General features: G+C 39.3%; 1 protein-coding gene across 3 annotated transcripts in view; it reads right to left on the bottom strand.

Moving 5' to 3' along the window:
- The window catches only part of TMC7 (transmembrane channel like 7), a 92,481-nt gene that overhangs the window by 12,492 nt on the left and 57,129 nt on the right, over nucleotides 1–22,860 (bottom strand). For all 3 annotated transcript variants that reach the window (XM_072598014.1, XM_072598012.1, XM_072598013.1), the window contains 11 exons: nucleotides 22,575–22,742; nucleotides 22,260–22,342; nucleotides 18,092–18,237; nucleotides 14,758–14,905; nucleotides 11,069–11,242; nucleotides 9,971–10,128; nucleotides 8,072–8,189; nucleotides 6,016–6,113; nucleotides 4,236–4,422; nucleotides 1,494–1,624; nucleotides 106–261 (listed from right to left, as the gene is read on the bottom strand). In XM_072598014.1, the coding sequence (XP_072454115.1) occupies nucleotides 106–261; nucleotides 1,494–1,624; nucleotides 4,236–4,422; nucleotides 6,016–6,113; nucleotides 8,072–8,189; nucleotides 9,971–10,128; nucleotides 11,069–11,242; nucleotides 14,758–14,905; nucleotides 18,092–18,237; nucleotides 22,260–22,342; nucleotides 22,575–22,742 (1,567 nt within the window). The remainder of the gene's footprint in view (nucleotides 1–105; nucleotides 262–1,493; nucleotides 1,625–4,235; nucleotides 4,423–6,015; nucleotides 6,114–8,071; nucleotides 8,190–9,970; nucleotides 10,129–11,068; nucleotides 11,243–14,757; nucleotides 14,906–18,091; nucleotides 18,238–22,259; nucleotides 22,343–22,574; nucleotides 22,743–22,860) is intronic.

Below are 22,860 nucleotides of genomic sequence, written 5' to 3'. Positions count from 1 at the left end.
TCACTTCTATTACAGCATCCTTTATGCCCTACCATGCTGTTCCCCTGCTTAACTTGACATCTGCTTTACTGATGCAAAAAGTAAATTTACACATGCTTTACTCACCAGATAACGATAAAGAAAGGCACAGCAAATGCTTCTGAAGTGATGCTACGGATGAATGCTTGCAAAGGACTTGGAAAAGTGTTTATGGTCTTAGGGATAATATCCCAGGAGGTGTTATAATTTGTGAAGGGTCCACAGGCCTTGGAAGATGGAATGCTGTTGAAAAAGACCAGTTATTCACGTCAACCACCTAAAAGATTAGCACTCAAGTCAACAGTCTCATGGAAAGATTTACACAAAGAGAGGCAAAGTGAAGTAAACACAGCTGAGAAAGCAATACATATAATGTTGGCAAAGATGTAAATGAACAGAACAGCCATCACAAAACTGACCATATCACCTCCTATTTAACTAACTGAAGTGGCTCCCTTTCACCTCAAATATAAAATACTTTGGATTTTATTAATCCTTTTGGATAAAACATAAAAAAGTTTGTCATTCATAAAAGCTGGCCTCTCCTACCTTATCAGTCTTTCACACCTTATTCCCCTCCAATAATGTACTCTGTGTTCTAGGGACATTCCTGTACCTGGAGATTCCTCCCACACAGCACTCTATCTCCCCACTGAGAATTTTCATTGGCTGTCCCCCATGTCTCAGCCCTACCTCCTGACTTCCCTGGCTTTCTTCAAATTCCAACCAAAATCTAACCTTTTACAAGAAGCCTTTCCCAATCCCTCTTAATCCTATTTTTACTTATTTCCTATTTATCCTGCATATAATTTGTTTGTGCATAGTTGTTTACATATTGTCTCTCCCTTTATACCTGTGAATTCCTTGGGAGTAGGGACTGGGGTTTTTTTAGGCCTTTCTTTGACTCTCCAGCACTTATCACAGTACTTAGCACATAGTCGGTGCTGAATAAATGTTGACTACAGTGACAGAAAATAAATGTTGTAAAATTACAAAGCACAAGTTTGACCCTAAAGAAGACATAAGAGAAGACACTTGCCCTCCACTACTTGACAGAGGTGGGAAAGCCATGGGTGCAGAACACTGTATATACTGTCAAGGTACTGATAGGCTTTATTGATTTTTTTTCAATGTATTGATAGGATTTGCTGATCTTTCCTTTTTTTTGAACTCTTTGATACATGGAGTGGTTCTTTGGAAGAGCATGGATACAAGGGGAAATGTAGGCTATGTAAAAAACAAAGGATTTCAAGAAAAATTTCTTTATAAAACTAAGAAGTCAACAAAAGGCTGAACACTCTTTACTACTCCTATTACTCTAATAAGTTTCTATAAACGCAAAATAATACTTTAATTTAGGCAATGAAGTATATCAGATGCCATTTTAAACTTCTTTTTCAAACTAAAACAAAAAACTCCAATCCACAAACCAAAGTATATATGCAAGGGTTATAGAAGACAAATTCATTAATTACTGTGTCATGCTGATTCCCAGGGGAATGAAGGCCAGTGTCAGTCCAATTAACAGCACCAACAGGAAGAAAAAGTTCGAATTTGATGCTCTGAAAGGTCTTGTGGAGGGTCTACAGGTGTGCATCAGGCTTATCTGTAGAAAGGAAGAAAGAAGAGAAAAAAAGACCTCTAATTTAGATTCCATCTAATATTTCTGAAAAAATCAAGGATGATGAGTTTAAGAACCAAACTTTTCTTTATTTCATTCTATCTTCCCTACTCAGATGCTATTTCCTTTCAGTAAAATTTTCCCACCTACTTCCTGCCATAATTAATATATAGTTTTTAACCCTATATAGTTTTAACTTTCAAGGGCTTAAAGACACTGAAAGAAAGCTCCCAAAATCAGCCCTGAGGATGTGCCTGTAAGGCCATCCTTCAGGTTCAAAAGTTCAAGACCCTGTTTACCTTACAAATATTATCTCAGGAAAAGGCAGCATATGGTGTAATGTCTAGAATGCTGGGCTTAAAGTTAGGAAGACCTAGGTACAAATTCTACCTCTGATCCTTACTAGGTGCATGATCTTGGGAAAGTCAACACCTCAAGCCACTCTCTAGGATTTATCTACTAAGTAACAGGTTATGCTGTTCTGATGATCTGTAATTGGTGGAGGGAGTTCACATATTAGAAGTGCCCTCATACTAGGAATTCAATTCAATTAACATTTATTAAACACCTAGTGTATTCTAGGTACTGTGCTAAGTGTTGGAGATACAAAAAGAGGCAAAAGACAGTTCCTGCCCTCAAGGAGCTTACAATTTAATGGAATAAAGGGTATGAGTATTTATTAAACACCACCATGTGTACATATAACGTACTAAATACTTTATCTTGTTTGGTGCCCACAACAAACCTGTGAGATAAATGCTATTATTATCCCCATTTTACAGTTGAGGAAACAGAGGCAAAAAGAAGTTAAATGATTTGCACAGAGTCCCACAATAACAACCTAATAGATCATGATCATAGATTTGGAACTAGAAAGGACCTTACAGGCCATCTAATCCACCTTCACTACATTTTACAATACTGTGGTTCAGAGAGCTCAAATAACTTGTCCAAGGTCACATAGGTGTTAAGTAGCTAAGAGTTGAGATTGGACCCAATTCTTCTGATTCCAAATCGAATCCTATTCAAATACTTTCTCTGAAACCCCTTCCATAATTCTAAGAGAGAGAGATCAGGGTAACGGTTACTCAGTTAAATCTAGTAAGACTTCAAAGAAAAAAAAAATGTTATTCCTATGTCTAAGACCTGAAAATTGACATCAGATTCCAGGTGGTATATCCTCAACCCACTGATTCTTTAACTGAGGCAGAGATCATCTCATCACCGTGTTCATTAGCCTAGTTGATTAAGTAGCAACATGGCATGAATTGTACTGCTCATTTTCTAGAGCTGCTGAGATACAGGGACCGGAAGGCTTATTTGCATCTAACCTCAGGACATGTACCCTTTTCCGATTTGGGGAAAGAAGTTGTTTTTTTTTTAAACCTCAAAAGTCCACCTTTATCAATGTAAGGAATTCCTGATGTGGAAACTCCCTCAATCATGCAGACCAGAAATTCTTGTGAAACCTAGAATTGCCTGGGGACACTGAGAGGTTAAACTCACCCATCCCCACAATGTCAGTATTTATCAGAGGCAAAATTTGAGCTTAAGCTTAAGCCTTCCGGAATGCAAGCCTGGCTCTATCAACTATGCCACCTTGCCTCTCATCTATATGTAGATGACATCCATATATACTATGACAAGGTGCCACCTTCAAACTACATCTCAAGGGTTACCTCCTATATCAGATCTTTCTTAAATCCTCCACTATTAGGTACCTTCTTGTAAGGTTAATGTAAGGTTAGTCGGGAGTGGAGGGAGAGGTAAAAATCTTCCCCACCCATTCATAGGCCTCAGACATCTTTTGTTAATTTCTAATGAGACACTGGGTCACTGGGTCACTGGGTCTTCTAGCCCTGAAAAGAGTATATTGGGACCTATTTTTTGGAAGAAGGTTCGTGTGCCAAATGAGACTCTGGGTAGCCACTAAGGAACCCTCAGTTTTGAAAACCCATATGCTGGTGCTTCTCTCTCTGGTAATGATGTATGTACTGTCTATGGTCAGACAGCTGGAAGCTCTGTCTGTTGGTCTTTCTGTTTGTAATTTCTGTCTGTATTTTCTCTGAAGTTCAGGGTGCTGACTTTTTCTCCTGAATTAAGTGAATGATATATGTGCTTGATTAAAGTAGACTGCTGACCCTTCAAAAGTTGCTTTCCTTTTAAAAAAGCAGATCTAAGAACCTGTACAGCAGACTCTCCTGTGTATGTCGAGGTCCTTGCTGTTACACCTCTGTAACAAATTACTCTTTATTTATATACATACATGTGCATGTATACATACACACATACACATAGGTGTGTGCCTACAAACACACACACACATATATATACACACATGTATACACACACATAATAAAATTCACATTTTATTGGGAGAAACAATAGACACAGCTAAGTAAATATTATGTATACTATACATAAACGTGTGTATATAATTTACTTAGATGTGTATCGGTTGTTTCCTCCCCATAAATTGTGAACTATTCAAGAGCAGGACCTCTTTGTTTTTGTCTTTGTATCATGAGTACAGGGTCCAGCACCTAGGAGGCCCCTTTGCCCATCATTTTTAGGTCCCTCTCATTTCTGCCATTACCTCTTTCACATAAAAGATGATAATAAACTTCACAGTTGCAATTGCAGGGAGGAGAGGGGAGAAAAAGGTTCCAATCCAGCAGATTGTCTGCGCATAAACAATCCCCAGAACATTATCAGGAATGGCAAATTCCTGTTGCCCCCAGTACCGAATCAATTTCCAGGAAGTACAGTAGGTCACCAATAACCTAAAAGCAAATGTGATAATTAAGAGATGCTATAGAGTAGCAAGCTGGGGATATAAATACAAGGAAAGAAAGAAATATTTATTAAGCACCTACTATGTGCTGAGCTCTATACTAAGTACTTTACAAATATTATCTCATTTAACCCTCACAACAAGGTTCTATTATTATCTCCATTTTACAGATAAGGAAACTAAGACAGAAAGAAATTAAGTGACTGGCCCAAGGTCACACATCTGTTAAATGTTTCAAGTGGGATGTAAACTCAGGTCCTCCTGATTCTAAGACTAAATGCTCTATTTACTTTACCACCCACCTGCAAGCAAGCTAGCGCCTGACCTCAAAAATTTTACATTCTGATGGGAAAAGAAAATATATAAGGGACAGCTGGAAAGAGGGGAGCTTTACAGTTTTTAAAGGCCTTTGTAAGTCATCTGATTTGGTCCTCACAACAAACCTATGAAGAATATGGAACACTGAGGTTTAGCTAAGTTAAAATGATCTACCCAAAGTTTTACAAGTAGAAAATGACAGAACCAGAACTAGGAAATCTGAGTCCAAAATAGTGACCTCTCCCTTGAGCTAGAGTTTGGTCCTCAGTATAAACATGGTCAAAGAATGAGGAATTTCCTTGGAGAACAAATTTACAGATACTGTGGAAGGAACATTATGAAGGTAACTGTATTAAAAAAAATTTTTTAAATTAACATTAATTTTCTCTTCCTCTCACTTCTGCGGTCTTCGTTAGCTGGCACTGAAACTTCCCAGAAGTTTAAGAGAGAAGGTTCAAAAATACTGAGGGAAAAAAATCCTCTGGAAGAAAGAAAACATATGCTAAGTATACATCACATCGTAAATACAGATCACAATCTAAATACTATTTAAAAGTTCTGTGCCAGGGTACCATGATAGATATGGTTCCGAAAAGTCATACATTAATTTTAAGTCACTGGATCACATTTTAATTGGGATAAAACACATACCTTTCACTTACTCCCAACTGAAAAAAAAATAAATGAAACAAAACCTTTGCAACAAATATACATAGTCAAGTGAAATAAATTCTCTCATTGGTCATGGTTAAAAACATGTGTCTCATTCTTCATCTGAGGAGTTCATCATCTCTCTCTCAGGAGGTGAAACATGCTTCATCAGGGTGCTCTGGAATCGTGATTGGTCTTTATGTTAAGCACCTATTATTTTCACACACATATACCGAAAACAGCTGGTGCTTAATACATGCTTCTTGAAAACAAGTTTGAAAGAATTAAGAACTCTAATCAACACTGTATACAGTCATGATTTCAGAGAACCCTGATGAAGCATGCTTTCCACCTCCTGACAGAGAGGTGACAGACTCCTCAATGGCAGAATGAGATATGTGTTTTTAGCCATGGCCAATGAATTTATTTTACTTGACTATGTATATTTGTCACAAAGGTTTTGTCTTATTTATTTTTTTCAATTAGGAGTGGGTGAGGAGAGAAAATAAATGCTTATTCATTGAAAAAATTAAATTTTAGAAAAAGGTTTGTTGAATAAATGAGTAGATGAATGAAAACTATAGTATTGGGTAAGAACATAACTCATACTTACTTTCTAGGAAATTCAACGAATATAGTCACGGCAAGATTGATAATCAAGTCAAAGATTGTTAGCTTATACATTTCCTGTCCAAATTGATTCTCCCAGCACTGAAACCAAAAGTAAACAAAAGGAATCCATTCTCATTAGGTCAAAAAATCTAGATCTTGGGTCTCCTCATCCCCTGCCCTATCCACTTTCTAGAGGCACTCTCTACCTACCATGGGATGACCTTCTTGACCCCATTGATGGTTTTATGGATGCTGCTCTTTATTTCTTCTAGGTACACACATATTTGCCTCTATCTATGAAACCAATCCTGGTCTTGGGCAGCTAGGATACAAAGAACCCATGGACCACAAAGGTTTTGGCTCAGCAACCAGCTCCATCCTCTTCTGTGGGTACACAGTGCCTGGATACTGAGCCCCTGGTCACCAAGACCCTATGCCTGATACTTTGACTCCATCGTCTCCTACCCAGGGTTCCTTACTCCATGCTCCCCAACCTTTCCAAATTCTGGACTTGCTTCAGACACTTAGTATATACAACCATGAACAAATCAATTAACTTTTATAGTTTCATCTTCTTATTACCTTTTTATAAAATGAGGCTGATAATGCCTATGCTGTTTACCTCAGTGCTGGAAAGAGGAAAGAGGAAGGTATTCTGGTTCCCCCATCACTGGGGTACTATGAAGGCTGGAAAGTGTTACAAGATGTGGCCATCTTAGCAGAATAAGATGAAAAGTCAGAGCCCAGAAGTAGATTCTGAGGTTCCAGTGATGAGACTGATTAGGCTGGGAAGTGAAGGGCAGAAGGGGAAGGGGTGTGGTATAGTGGATAGTTAATTTTATTCCTAATTGATGAAGCTTTACTGAACTGTTAAAGAGATATCATGGTATAGTGGATATAAAGCTAGCCTCAAAGTCGGGAAGTCTTGGGTTCAAGTCCTTCCACTGACACATATTGGCTCACAACCTCTTAGTCCTCTTCTAAGCCAATTATCTAAGGCTATAAGTTGCAAGGAAGGTGAGGAAAGCACTCTATAAGCCTCAAAAAGATATACAGCTGTGAGTTATGAGCTGACTAGAAATACCCTTTTCGTTTCCTATTTACTTCTTTGGAATTGATTAGTCTGGTTTCAGCTGCTGATTTGCCTAACTTAGGGTACCTGCCAGCCCTCCTCCTCCTCCTCTCTATCTGAGCGCCAAAGTCCTTTTCAACTTTGTCCTGTGGCCTCCCAAGTCATAATAATAGGGCAGCCTTAGAGAATCACCTAATGAAGATTCTGTGGTTTGTTTAGGGCCAACAGTTCTGGAAGAGTTATCCCAAACCCCAACCTCCTTCATTTGTTCATGAGACTAAGCTCCTAAGCACCGGAGCTATCATGTGGATAGCTCAGGACAAAGGACTGATAAGAAATGTCTCCTTGAGTCAATTATATTTCCATGGGAGAGAGTTATATATTAAGGCTGAGAAATCCCATAAATCACTAAGTGACTCATTACATTATTCCAAACTTTTACATCTCCGAAACAATGAGGAATTCTTCCAGGATGGGGCTATGATTCAATATGCCCCAAGACAGATGCATCAAGAGCTGATGTCAGCTGAAAATCTATATAAAGAAACCTTGAAATCAGTGGTGGTTTTAATACTTTCAAATAGTGGAAACTTCAACACAGGCCTCTCTTGGCCCAGGGGGACTGGGAAAATGAATGGAAGCTAATTCTTCTGTTTTCTCACTGCTTTAGTGGGACTGAAAGTTAGGCTTGGACTCTAGCTTCCAGGTGATAGGAATGGGAAGAGGTAGAGACAGCTAGATTTCTGTGGGTGTGGTTCCTATAAATCTCAAAGTAAATCTATCCCTGCTTGAGATGATCACACTTACAGCATCTCTATGCCATTTCCCCCCTTATTCATAAAACCGTTACTGTGGAATCCATAGTTTAGCCAATGCAGTAACTAAATGAAGCCAGCCAGACTCAAAATGGATCTTGTATGCACTCTGTTGGGTTGGTGAACAACTGACAGGGTTCAAAAACATTACAATAGCCAGATGGACTTACTGGATAGAGTTTGTGGTTATAGCCACAGATTTGACAATCCTCGTTATCACAGAAGGTTATCTTGGACCCCAGCGTAAACACGAGCACACAAATCGTGGCCAATCTCATGAAGACACACCTGTAATGGATGAAAAGGGAGGGAAAAGGAGGAGGAGAGATAGTCAATCAGACTGCTTTGCCTACACAATCTGTTAGCACTTATGGATAAAGACACAAAGGACAAAAAAAACCAGGGAAAAATATGTTTTCCTCCAATAACTTTATTGCTTTTCCCACAAAAATTAGGAAAAAAATATCCTCACTCCTCACCCAATATTCCTATTTTGAGGAATCTTTATCTCTAAATATGCCAAACATCATGATTCATGAGGAAAAGTAACATATAGATACAGACAGATACAGATATATATTGATATATGCTGATATCAATATATTGATATATATTTGTGTGTACACATGTATGTAAATGTATATGTGAAACATGTATGTACATTACATGTGTGTGCAACTTGTTTGTTAATATATTGAAATATACATTTACGTATACCAGTACACATAATTAACAAAGCAACTCTTCTGGTCTGATAAAAATGGCGAGAGAGAAAGAGAGAGAGAGATAGAGAGAGAAAGAAATAAGAGAGAGAGAGATAAATAGAGAGAAAGAGATAGGGAGAAAGAGAAAGAGAGAGATAAAATCTGTAATTTGAATTTTATTTTCTTCAAGTAAAATCTCCTTCTCTAGCACATCCAAAGGACAAAGACTATGAGAAAGGAAGAAAAGTCATTGAATTTGGTGATTAGGGAGATCATTGGTGCCCTTTGAGAAACAATTTTAATCGAGTGCTAGGGGCCAGATGGCAAGTGTCTGAAGTTATAGAGAATGGACAACTTTTTAGCTGTCAAGTTGATGAAAGAAAGGAAATCATCAAGGAAAGAGAGAAGAATAGTGGCTGGATGAGAGCTCAGCCAGGTCAAAGGAATATTCCACTCCTAGATTATCCACAAAGTATAGGACACATTACCTCCTCACCTCCCTGTCTTAGAATCCCCATAAAGGCTCAGTTCAGGTAGCACCTTCTCTTTAAAAACAATAATAATCTTCCTCAATTATTAGTGGTAAAAAAAATTATCTTGTATTCATTTGTTTATGTACATATTATATTCTCCCACTCCACCCTCCAATTATAAGCCCTCTGAGGGTAAGGATCATTTCTTTTTTCTTTTTTTTTTTTTGGCTTTTCATTACCACAATCTAGCTTGGGCCTGCACAACCTACAGCCTTATGGGCCACCAAAGAATTTCAGGCAGCCCTCAAAACATGTGGAGGAAATCCTTTAATGGTAAGCAGGTTGTGCAAGCCTGATCTAACTTGTTGCCTCACAAATAGCAGGGGTTTAATAATTATTTGCTGAAATTAACTGTATGTTGATGCTTTCTCCTGCGCCTATAAGAAGTCTTGCCCCAGGTGTGCTCCTGGTAGACCATCTTCCAGGTCTCTAAGGTAAGGTGGGGGTGCTAATCTCTTCCTTTTCTTCTCCTTCCTCTCTCCCCTAAGCATGATCCTTAGAACCCTACTCTGTTGACTCACCCTATGAAAAACCTTGAAGCCAGGAGCAATAAACAAAAACAGAAAGAAAATGAAGGCAGGTGACTCCATAAATTATAAACTGGTTAAGAGCAAAAATTGGGTCTTTTCATCTTTTCGCCCACCTCTGTACACTTTTCCCCCTCCAGCTCCAACAGAATGTCCCATAGTAAAGAAGGCTACACAAGGTAGATGCTCAATTAATAGTCTTTGAATTAAATGGATATTAAGAGTAATTCATATAGCACTTTAAGGGTGGCAAAGAACTTTACAATGTTGATACGCTGACTTGACTGAACTGAGTTATCACTTACCTGAGAAGAGTCAACCTGATCTCAAAGGCTGGAGAATAGTCTTCATAGTGAATGATCTTGGAGAAGATGATGGGAGTGATAAAGTTTGCCAGTGTAATTACAATGGAGGGAAGATAGAGGATCAGAAGGTTCTCTCCAAATACCATTTTGTTAATCTCCTAGGAAGGCAAAAGATTTCAACTGTGTCAAGATAAATAACTGACTGAAAAACAACGTGGTCCCAGAACCAAAGAACCTCTGAGCTGGATGAGACTTTAAATACCATTTAGTTCAATTTCTTAATTTTGGTCATGTAGCCAGTTAGTTACAGAACTATATAGTCTTGACTTCTAATTAACTGCTCTCAATACTATGAGAAGCTGCTTTCTGTGAATCCCTAGTTGATAGTAACATCCTCCAGGATGTCCCCCTGCACCCAGATCTCCACATCACAACTATCATTTGACCAATAAGAATTCTGAGACTTCTCCTATTTTTCATTCATTTTTACAAAGACTCTGTTTGCCTAATGTACTCTATTGAAAGTTACAACTAGTTTTTCACTTTAAGTTATACAATCTCATTCTCTGCTTTATTCCACTCCAGGATGCATTCCAGGTATCTACGTCCTAGCTCTTCATCCTGAATTCTCACTCTAGCCCTGGAATTCACAGTGGAAGGACCCTATGATTTGGGATGGCTCCTCCCAGAACTTCTATTTTAGGAAGGCTCCTGACCATCTTCTCTAGGCTGCACTCTGGACTTGAACTTTCTTCTTCCCTCCCCTTATTTTTCCTCTCCTTTTCAGCTTCCTTTTATGTATGGTCTATACCTATTAGAATATAAAGCACCTAAGGGTATGGACTCATTTTTTTTTTCTGGTTGTGTTAGTATTCCATGAGCTTAGCAATGTCTGGCATGTAGTAAGGGCTTAATACATGCTTGCTGAGTGACTAATCATTAGTGTCACAGACTTTAAATGATCAGCATAGGGAATCATAAATTGGGAGAAAATGTAGGTGTTCTGTGTCCCCAACTCTGGACCTAAATAAAGCCCGTGTTCTATTTTGTTAATTCTTTGAATTATGCCTTAAATTTTGGGAGAAAAGAGTTACTTACCTTTTTCATATGTTCTTGGGAGAATACAGTTGCTACATAGATGGCATAAAAGCATGTTACCAGGACAGTTATAACTAAAGCATTCAGTAACAGTCGGAGACTGTAAATCCGTAGGGTTTCTTCTGGAGTTCTCTCTGCAACTTTTTGCCTTATTCTTTCTTCCTCCAAGTCTGTCTAAGGACCACAAAAAAAAAAAATTCAATCTTAAGAGTACTGGATTCACAGTAAGGAACATTTTCATATATTCATATGTATGTATACATATACACATATATATACCATATATATATAGTCTAAATCCAAGTCCAACTTCTCTCCTTAAAGAATGACTTCATGACTCAGCAAACCCATGATTTCCAACTCTCTCTCACGGCCACTAATAGCCTCAGTCAAAGCTGAACCTCATATTTATTCCAAAATGAGTCAGTATCAATGCATTAACAAAACCTTCATTCATGTTCTTGTTCTTGTTCTTACAGGGGTCAGTGTTTGTACTGAGTGACCAGATATGTATTTATATAGCTCTGATTATGCATATGCTATTTTCCTTATTCCTTGTGTTAGACACAATTTTTCTGTAGTTTGCCTCCTTTATTAGATCTGGAGCTTTTCAAGGTCTTGGACCTGGTATCTTCTTTCTTTGTAACTTCCCCTTTACATGGAGTCAAGTACTTACCACTCAACCGATGTACAATCAGCATTATTCTTTGATTTTCTGAAGCTGGAGGGGGAGGGGAAAGGCTATAAAAGTGTTGGATTGTGGGAGAAGATTTGTTAGAGTGCCTCCAGTTGCTGCCTAGCTTCTTCTTTTTGTTGTGTTCATCCTTCGTTGCCAAAGAAGACCATGCCATCAGAGAAATGATGGCATGACTTGCTCTTGACTTTGTTTTGAGTGAGGGAGGGCTGTGCAGGTCACCAGCCTCACTTCTCCTCTGGAGTCATCTGAATCCTGTGACCAGATATTCATCAGGATGCCAGGAGATGACCCAGGATGCAATGGGAGACCTTGGTCCCAGTTACTATTAATAATCACTCTTAAGACAGGAGTATCCAGAAGAGAGCCTTTAGGCAGGGGCTTAGTGTTGTCCAATGTATGAGCTTCAGAGTGCAGTAGGTTTAAGGTTGTAAGAAAAGAAGGGAAGGAAAAGGAAAAGGAAAAAGAAAAGGAAAAGGAAGGGAAGGGAAGCTTTATTAGCCAGTAAAACCCAAGTTAACTGGGCATCTTCTGGCCATCCAAATTTACCTTCCTTTGGAGAGGAGAAGGAAGGGGAGGGGGAGACAGACAGGAGAGGAGGAGCTGAGTTACCCAGCTACCTGGGTCCCCATTCAGGCAGCTGTGTCTATTCACAGATTTTGCACAGCCCTCCCTCTGATGGTCTGCTGCCTAGCTAAATATTTCTAAATGCCTGCATGATGAAGAGGGAAGATAGAGAAGACAAGGAAAACTCACAGGTGGATTTTCAACCAAGAGAAGAGAGCATACAGTCAATGAAGGTTCATGGGAAATGCATGTGTTAAGATGCAATCATCAGCAAACTCTGCCTCTGAGTGCCACTAGTGAGGCCATACATTACGTAACTGACTCAATTGCATGGGTCAAGGAGAAAAGGGGACGTAGAAGGCCACCAATGATGGACTAAAATTATACTGTGACATCTGACCAGAGGCTACCTACCTTTGAGTTAGATAGTATAAGAACATAGCTTTAGACACAATTGCTCCCCAAGAAGCCTCCAGAGAATGTAAAAGTTCAAGGAGGAGGTTCCCCTGACTAGGTTTTCTCCCAAGAGAAATTCTGAATGCTGTGGATAAATTCACTTACCATGGCAGTATACATTCCATGGATGTACACATAGATGATGAGGCTGATGCACACATAGCCAGATCTAGCTTAGTGTATGGGAACCTCCACAGGAAAAGTATGGGAGGGAAGAGGTATTAGACTACCTACAAAACAACAGCTACAGAGCTATTGGGCTGATCTCATTTTTGTGTGCCTGTGAAGCCTGGACAGTATACTAGCAGCATGCCAGGAAATGGAATTGCTTCCATTTGAATTGTCTTAGGAAGATTCTGAAGATCACCTGGCAGGATAAGATACCAGACGCTGAGGTTCTTTCTTGAACTGCCAAACATTCAAACTCTACTACAGAGAGCACAACTCCAATGGGCTAGTCACGCTGCTCAAATGCTAAACATACATTTGCCTAAAAAACTATTTTGTGAACACCTCACACAAAGCAAGAGCTCCTACAGAGATCAGAAGAAGCAATACAAGGACACTCAACATCTCCTAAAGAATTGTGGATTGTGAGATGTGGGAGACAATGGCAAAGACTGCCCAACGTGTTGTGCCTACATCAAAGAAGATGCTATGCTCTTTATGCAAAGCTGAATTTCAATAGCTCAAACGAAATGTGAGATGCACAAACTAAGACATCTCTGTTCCAAATGTTCATATGAACTATATCCTACTTGTGGTAGAGCCTTCAGAACTCATATTGGTCTCATCAGCCACAGTTGGACACACTGTACCTTGACCCCAACATAGAAATGTCATTTTGGTCCTCTTTGAGCATGGAGGACAACAACCAACCAATCTTCCTGAGCATTGCATGTCTAGGATGTTTCTTTGGGCATTGGGCTAGAAAGGAGACCCAGAATTTACATTTACAGAACAGATATATATATATCTAGAACTATACATTCTTAACTTGGTGTGTAATGGCTATATGAGAAAGGTGTGAGACCCTTTCTCAAAAAAAAACTTTTAAATCTTAATGGAAGGAAGTGCTGAATTTCTGTTAGAGATTAATGAAAATAAAAATTAAATTTCCTTTCCCATGAAATCTTAACCACAGATTAAGATTTGGAATGAAAAATGCTACTATCTCATTCTGGAATTTAAAAGAACATTCTAGAAGAGCATCTCTCCCTTCCATTTGTAATCTGTCTCCTTTCTTCTTCCTTCTAGGAGGGCTCTTTGTATCATACTTTGTGCTTCTTGTGTCCCATTTTTTCACAGTATATAGGAAACAAGAGGCTCAAGGCAAAGAGGGGAGTGTCTAAGTATGTGAAAATAGTCACACTGTCTGGATACACCAGCCTCTCCTCCAACACATACCTTTGAACATTCTTATCTTGGTGAAATCACATTAAAATGTTAGCAAGGGAAGTTTTGAAGAGAAAAAGAAAGGAAAGAGAGAGAAAAGGAGAGAGGGAGAGAAAAGAAAGAAAGGGAAAAAGGAAAAGAGGGAAAGGGAAGGGCTGAGAGGAAGAAGGAAGAAATTGTTACCTAGGCAATGATATCAGTCATGCCTGCATTGGTTTAGAACCAGGTGGGGACTACAAGCAGATTGTATTAATTAATTAATTAATCCTCTTAGGTGTTGACTGTTTTGTTGTGGTTTTATTTTGGGGGGGGCTTGGGGGGAGGTGTTTGGTGTAGCTAGCATCACCTCTTTTTCCTATCCTACCTTTTTCCCTCCCTGAATCACTCCTTTATTTCCAGACAATGAGTCCCTTTGGAGGCCAGTGCTCCGATTTGCTGTATCTCAGGGATAATCCACAGACAATGATCTGTGAAAGAGTTAAAAAGAGTTCCACCAGTCCTTGTCCCCTCTCTCCAAAATCTAAGGCTGATTTAACCTTTCAGGAATCCACAGACAGTCAACATCGACAGGACTCACTTTAAGCTCATACTGTATACTGCTGTGCTTGAGCCTGGCAGTTGACTCGTCTGTGATACAGAAGTCCCAGCCAGCAAAGATTTTGTTACAGTAGCTCTGAAACTGTTCTTCGCTTCGCACCAAGTTTTGCTTGAATCCTTCCACAGACCTGTTTAAAAAGAGAGAGAGATGAATATGGAGTCTGTCCTAAGAACCTGATTGATGGTTGTTTCAGTGCCCCACCATGTCTATGCCCAGCTCGAGGCATGCTTCACTGTACTCCCTGGCCCTTCCCTTGCCAGCCCCTAAGCTGCTGCACTTATGCCCTCTGACCCTCCCTCAACCCTTTCCAATTTTGGAATCATAATTAAATCACCTCAAAACATGGGCTCTGGAGTTAGAGGATCTAAGTTCAAATCCTACCTCTGACATTTAGTACTTTTGTGACCTCCAGCAATTCATTTAACCTTCCTGGGCCTCAGTTTTCCTCATCTGTTAAAAAAAAAAGGAGGTTGGACGAGATGGCCTCTGAGATCCCTTTCAGCTCTAGATTTGTGGTTTATCAATCCATTCCCTTAAGGCTCCACAAACAATCCTTATAACTTTCTGAATCAAAATATCCCATCTTGGTCATCACTCCCCTAAATGTCATCTTCTCCTATTACAATGCAAGCTCTTTGAAGGCAAGGACTTGGTTTTTTGTATTTCTATCCCCAATGTTTAGCACTGTGTCTGGCATACAGTGCTAAATAAATGCTTTCCTTCCTTTCTTCCTTTCTTCCTTCCTTCCTTCCTTCCTTCCTTCCTTCCTTCCTTCCCTCCTTCCTTCTCTCCTTCCTTTTTTCCTTCCTTCCTTCATTCCCTCCTTCCTTCCTTCCTTCCTTCCTTCCTTCCTTCCTTCCTTCCTTCCTTCCTCCTCTCCTTCTTTCTTTCCATTCAATAGAAAGAATTTGTTTTTCAGTCCTTTTTAGTCCTGTCTGATTCTTCATGATCCCATTTGGGGTTTTCTTGGCAAAGTACTGGAAGTGATCTGTCTCTTCCTTCTCCAGCTCATTTTACAAACGAGGAACTAAATCAAACAGGGTGAAATGACTTGCCCAGGGTCACACAACTAGTAAGCATCTAAAGCCAGATTGGAACCCAGGTTTTTCTGACTCCAGGTCTGGCACACTATTCACTTCTCCACCTATCTGCCCCAGAAACAGAGTACTTTCCATTATCTCTGTGAAAAATTACAAAATTGTTGCTTTTTTAGAAGCTAAGTTTTCTGAAACAATTGAACAACCCATTTGATTCAATTTAGCAAAACTTATTCAGAATCAACTAGACATTATGTTAGCACTGAAAATGCCAAGATGAATGAAAAATGACACAGTCCCTTGAGCCCAAGGAAATTTTATTATATATTGGGAGTGAAGAAGAAAGTGGAACAGAAAATGAACACAAATAAATATGCAACAAGGTCGAATGTGATAGGAAAGCAAAGAAGATATTCAGACAAAATATGCTAGAAAAATCTGAGGCAAGATAGATCACTTCCAACTTGTGATTTGTGGAAGTGGAGGCTCCTGAGTTGAGGCTTGAAGGAAGAGGAAAGTTTCAAAAGGCTAGAGATAAGGGGGAGAGGGAGTACATTCCATGTATGAAAGATCACAGGATTTCAGGATTGAAAGGACCTTGGAGTCTATATCTAGTCCAAACTGTGCCTGAATAAGAAGAATTCTCTCTGCAATGTATCAGACAAATACTCACTTTCTACCGGCCTTAATGAATATGGAGGGGCATCATTGTAGAGTGGTAAATGAGTTGGCCTTGAATATAAGCTCTGCCAATGACCCATACTGACTAGGTGACTTTCACAAATTCACTTAACCTCTCAGTGACCTAGGCAACTATCTAAAACCATAAACTGAATAGATGTTGACCTACACTGAAGGAGGGAGTTCCCTCATCTGGGAGTTCCTTATATCAATGAAATCAAAGGACCAGACACTATCCTTATGTGAATGGGAATGTCAGTGCTAGCCAAACAAATGAATGCTCCATTTACCCCAGTGAAAATGTCTTTCTCCCTTCATGTTCCGGGATCATTATAACCTTTAGGGTCACAATGTAAAAGAACAAAGCAAAACGAAACAAAATGCTAAAATCCAGTTCTATATCAGGATTCTTGACTTGGAGTCCATGAACTTTATATTTTCAAAATTGCATTTCAATACAATTGGTTTCCTTTGTAATATGATTTCTTTTATTTAGCATATTTTAAAACTTTCTTGTGAGTAAAAATCCATAGGCTTTACCCCATTGCCAAAAGTATCCATGACATAATAAAGGTTAAGAACCCTCAAAATATGTAGAGATCAAAAGAAAGCTTATACAGTAACTGGGGACATTAAGAAATATCAAAGAATTTTAGAGTTATAATAGATCTTTGAGATTATCTAATCCAACCCTCTTCATTGTTGCTCCACCTTTACAAATGAGGAAAGTGATGCCCAGGAAGGAAAAGTGTCATATAGTGACACCTAATATCATACAATGGGTTAAAAACCAAAGTGGTCCACTCCAAGAAACCCTGAATAAAATAGAGCAAAGGGCACAGGGTAAGACTATCTCTCTAAAGGGTTAGAAAACACTTGGTCAGCAAATACCTACTTGTCCCCAATGATCTGAAAAGATCTTACTCTAGAAACCCACTATAGAAGAGACGTATTTTGGCTTGTTATTCTACTGGGGCTATGGTGGTAGTGGTGGTATTGGTGGAGTAGAAATGAACTTCCTCTAATCCAGCCCAGTTCTTGTGACCATATATATAACATAACTGAAGTTAAGAGTTCAGTCAATGGCCAGAGAACAGACTGAACCTAACTAGCTCACTAAGGACCCCACATATTCTGTCCTTGGACCCATTGGCTTTCTTCCCAAGACATTCATTGATTGCACTAGTTCACCAATTGTTGATAGACTACCTGACTAATTGCACTGCTGAGACCTCTGGCTTAGAAAAGGATTCCTTCTTACCTTTCCCTTTGCCTAGATGGTTAGAATGGACAACAAGGTGGGGGTAGGGGAAAAAGTCACAGTTGACTGGGAAGCTAGCTCAGAGATAGGCAGCATATCCCTGGATAGTTATCCAAGGCTCCCCAAAGGGAGGATGGTACAAGCCAAACAGTTTCACCATTTCCCCCAGTGATTCATAGCTCATCACATGACATATTCCAATACTTTTCTACAGAAATACCCAGATTTCTTTGGCAGGCCTACCCATCTTGGGTTAATGGAACCACTTGCCCATGGCAAGAGGCAAAGTACATCAGTCTTGAGAAATAAAGAAACATAGTGTAGTAGAATTTACCTTTTTACTATCCAGAGAAGACTCAATGCCAAATAAGCCACTGTGGTCAGCAAATAGGCGAGGGGCAAATCATACAAGAAGTTTTTGAATTTTACCCCATCTACGGTGTAATGGCCATAAAACAGGCTGGTCCATTCCAAGAAACCCTGAATAAAATCGGGCAAAGGGCACAGTGTGAGATTATTTCCCTAAAGGGTTAGCAGGGTTAGTAATCAGAGCTATTTTGATCTAGAAAAGCTCTTCCTATTAAGCCTTGCCAAAGGATTCCGGTTTGATCCTTGGGAGAGGACTCGTTTCCCCATTTCTGTATCCATCAGTCAGAGAGGCAGCACAGTAGAAAGAGAACCAATCTAGGAGAAAGCAGACCTGAGCTCTAGCTTCAACCTGCTTATTAGCTAGCTTGGAGACCTTGAGCACTTCAAACCTCTTGACGATCTCTCCTTAGTCAAATGCGGGGCTTAGACCAGATGATGTCTAAGGTTCCTTATGACTTTAAGAGGTTTATTGCTCTGAGGTCAGTCAGTCAACAAGTACTTATCAAGCATTATGCTAAATTCTGGGAATTATAAAGAAGGGCAAACTTGTTTACTTAATCATAATATAATATAATCATCATAACAGCAATATCAATGACAAAGCACTTTACAAATATTATCTCATTTAATCCTCACAACCACCCTGGGAATAAATACTATTAAAATCTAAGAAAATGTCAATAAGGAATGACAGGATCCTGTAATGTTAATGGAATTTATGTTAATGGGAGTTAAAGATCTTCTCCACCCATTAGTAGGCTTCCAATGGAGCCCACTGAGGAGGAGCTTATTTAAAGGGAGGTTTGCACGAGTGAAGGCTTTCACACTTTTTGTTAATTAGGCATGGAAGCAAAAGGGTTGTGATGCCTTGTGGCTCTGAAAAGTAAATATACTATAAGGCAAGTTTTGGTTTGGGGCTCAATCTTTGGAAGAGAGTTTGTGTGCCAGATGAGAGCCTGGGTAGTTGTTAAGGAGCTCTCTCCTTCCCCCACTTTGAAAACCCATATGTTAGGGCTTCTCTCTGGTAACTATATATTTATGTAATGGTCAGACAGTTGGACCTGTCTGTTGATCTGTGATGTACGTATTGCTTTTGGTCAGACAGAAGCGCTGTCTGTTGGTTTTTATTTCTCTGCTTGTGTATATATATATATATATATATATATGTGTAATTATTGGTATATGTTGGTATATGTAATGGCCACTGAGAGGCTTGGGATCTCACTTTATTGGCCTTGCTAATAAACTGATCATACTTGGAATTTTGCGCCTCAGATTTTCTCTATTGCAGATTTTTGCAGTGATGATATTACACAAGATGAGATGGCATGCATGGGTAACATTTGCCTCTTGGAGTCAATCCCCATAACTATGGGTCACAGTCACCCTGGAGTAAGTCCTCATCATCTCACCCTCTGTGTTATAACAGGCTTCTGGTTGGTCTACCTGCCTCAAGACTCTCCTCACTCCAGATCATCCTCCTTTCAGCTGTCAAGAAGGTCTTCCTAAAGTATTTGTCTAACCATATCACCCCTACCCCCAACTCAATAAACTCAGTGGCTCCATGTTACATCCAGGATCAAATATAATATCCTCTGTGAGACTTGTAAAGCCTTCCACAACCCGATCCCTTTGTACCTTTCCAGTCTCCTTATGCTACATGGTACTTGGAGAGTGTCAAAGACTTTCATCATCTTGCCCTCTCCTACCTTTCCAGTCTTCTTACTCCTTGCTCCCCACCAGGTGTTCTTTGGCACTGGCCATCCCACAAACAAGACACTCCATCTTTCAGCTCCAAGTTTCCTCTGACTGTCCCCATGCTTCTGCCCCCTCAACTTTCACCTCCTGACCTCGCTGGCTTCCTTCAAGGCCCAGTGAAAATACCACATTCAACAAAAAGCCTTAAGGCCCTTACCCTCTAGTGGCTTCCCCCTGTTAACTATTTCCTATTTATTCTGTACCTAGCTTGTTAGTACATATTTGTTTGCTTATTATCTCCCGCATTAGATTATGACCTCCTTGAGGGTAGGATCAGTCTTAATCAATGTTTATTGACCGACTTCTTTATGGGAAAAATATTATCTTCTTAGAGTTGCTTAAAAAAAATTAAATTTATAAATTAATCTATGTAACCTTATCACTCCATGACTGAGATTTATTCTCAATTAAGGCGATTTAAGTCACAAACTATTCTCTTACAAAATGCCACTAAACTTATTTACTAGATGTATGACTTTGGATAACTGACTTAACCTCTCTGACCTTCAGTCTCCTTATCTATAAAGAGAAGAGGTTGTACCAGGATAAAGGATTCTTAATCTACAAGCTACACACAGATTTCAGGGGATTAGTGAATGTGGATAGAAAAAAATACTTAATTACCTCAATATAATTGGTTTCCTTTATATTCTTATGTATTTTATTTTATACATTTAAATATTTAAAAACATTATTCCAAATTTAGGTTAAGAGGCTTCATGAAACTGTCCAAGTGTCCACGACACAAAAATTCCACAGAAGATCTTTAAAGTCCCTTCAAGTTCTAGATCCTAGAATCTTATGCTGTTAGGGGATATAGACAGACAGGCCTTGTATTAGGAAGACCTGAGATCATATCCTGCTTCAATTATCTACAAACTGTGTCACCCTGGGCAAGTCATTTAACTCTGCCTGCCTCAGTTTCCACATCTGTAAAATGGAAGTAATAATAGTACCTACTTCTCAGGGTTGATATGAGGATCAAACAACATAATACTTGTGAAGTGCTTAACACAGTGCCTGGTATACTGTAGGTACTTAATAAATATTTGTTCACTCCCCTTCCCATCCTCCCACTTTACCCCCACTGCCTATACTCTATAACCTAGCCCCAGAGCCATTACATTCTGTTTCTTGCACTAGACGATCCATCTTTCAATTCCTTTTCCCTAGGCTGAAATGCTCTTTGCTCTTCCTCCTAATTTTCACTTTATAGGTTCCCTGGCTTTTTTTAAGAGTGTGTGTGTGTGTGTGTGTGTGTGTGTGTGTGTGTGTGTGTATGTGTGCGTGTGTGCGTGTGTGTGTCTGTCTGTCTGTCTTGTATGTACATGGCTGTTTGCATACTGTCTCCCTCATTTGAATGTGAGCTCCTGGGTGGGAGAGATCATATTTTTGTCCTTCTTCATACCCTTAACTTTAAGCAAAATGCCTACCCTGTAGTAACTGTTTAATAAATACAGTAAATCCCTGTTAACTGACCAGTTTCAATCAAGCACTGGCCCTTTAAGATTTTGAGAAGGGTATGGTAGACCAAAGGTCCCAATCCCTCAAAGACCCCAGGGAGGGTATTTGTTTTCTAATTTTTTGTTTCTCCGGTAATCAGTCTGTTTTTTTTCTTTTTTCTTTTCTATTTAAAGAGGTTGAGACCTTTGTTCACCATCTACTAGAAACTTCCAGTTTATATCAGAATATGGATGCTGCCTGGCCTCCTATTTATAGCTTACGGTGGGTCATCTTGTATCTAGGATTGAAGCAACCAGGTGGTGCAGTGGCTAGAGCTCTGATCTTGGAGTGAGGAAGACCTAAGTTCAAATGCTGTCCCTGACACTTGCTAGCTGTGTAAGCCTGGATGTGTCAATCTATTTGCCTCAGTTTCCTCATCTGTAAAATGCAGACAATAACAGCACCGACCTCCCAAGGCTCAAATGAGATAATGATTATAAAGTACCTGGCACATAGTAATCACTGTATAAATGTGAGCTGTGGTCGTTATTATGACCTCTACTGACTATCCATTCTGCATCCCACAGCTTCGGAGCTGGTTACTACTCTGTGTTGGAATCCGAGTGCCCCAGGTTCTCAACCTGAAGTCCCCAAAAGAACTTACTATTTGCAGATTTTTTCTTTAGTTGATGCTCATGAACATGTGTTCTTTTGCCAAAAATCTAAGAAATGATTGGCCAAATGAAAGTCCTTTCTACTTTAATTTGAACACTGGACGGCTAGGTGGTACAATGGATAGAGAGTCAGGAGGACTTGAGTTCAAATCTGACTTCAAAAACTAGCTGTGTGACCTCAGGCAAGTAATTTAACCCTGATTGCCTCCAAAATAATAATTTAAACACACAAATAGGAAGTTTAACCTAAATACTTACAGTGCCTGAAAGCAAATCTATCATATATGTATAAAAGTAAACGAGTCCGGTGCTATTCATTGGGTATACTTTGCATTGCATGTCTGTTTAAAAAAAAAAAAAAGCAAAAATTACTTCTTAAGGCAGAAGAGAAGGGACTAAAGTCTAGGGGAAAAGTATCTATCCCATTTTTATAGATAGGCCTAGTTTATGCTTCCATCCTGATGGTGCATTTCCCATCCTATTATACAGGATGGTGCTTTCTTGGGCACATGAACACCCTGGAAAACAAGGTATGGGTTTGGAAATTAACAAAGTATCTGTTAGATGACTCACCTATTTCATTAGATGGGACAATCATGAAGGTGCTGTCAGTAATCTTGTACTTGGTAAGGATGATCGGGAACAAAATAAACAGAAAAATGATAATAAATATCACCAAATTCAATATCACCAGGAAGCGAAGGAAAGAGAAATAAGACTGAATCCCTGTGCCAAATCTTCCTGGAAAATAGAAAAGCAAACCCCAGTTAGCCACATTACGCCAAATAGATCTGGTATCCTAAGAAATAGCGAAGATTGAAGGTTGGAGTGACAGGAGAAGCAAGGAAACAGGTGAAAA

The sequence above is a fragment of the Notamacropus eugenii genome, chromosome 3 (assembly GCF_028372415.1).
Source record: "Notamacropus eugenii isolate mMacEug1 chromosome 3, mMacEug1.pri_v2, whole genome shotgun sequence".
NCBI classification, from domain to species: Eukaryota; Metazoa; Chordata; class Mammalia; order Diprotodontia; family Macropodidae; genus Notamacropus; species Notamacropus eugenii.
This window is presented reverse-complemented; position numbering and strand designations above follow the sequence as displayed.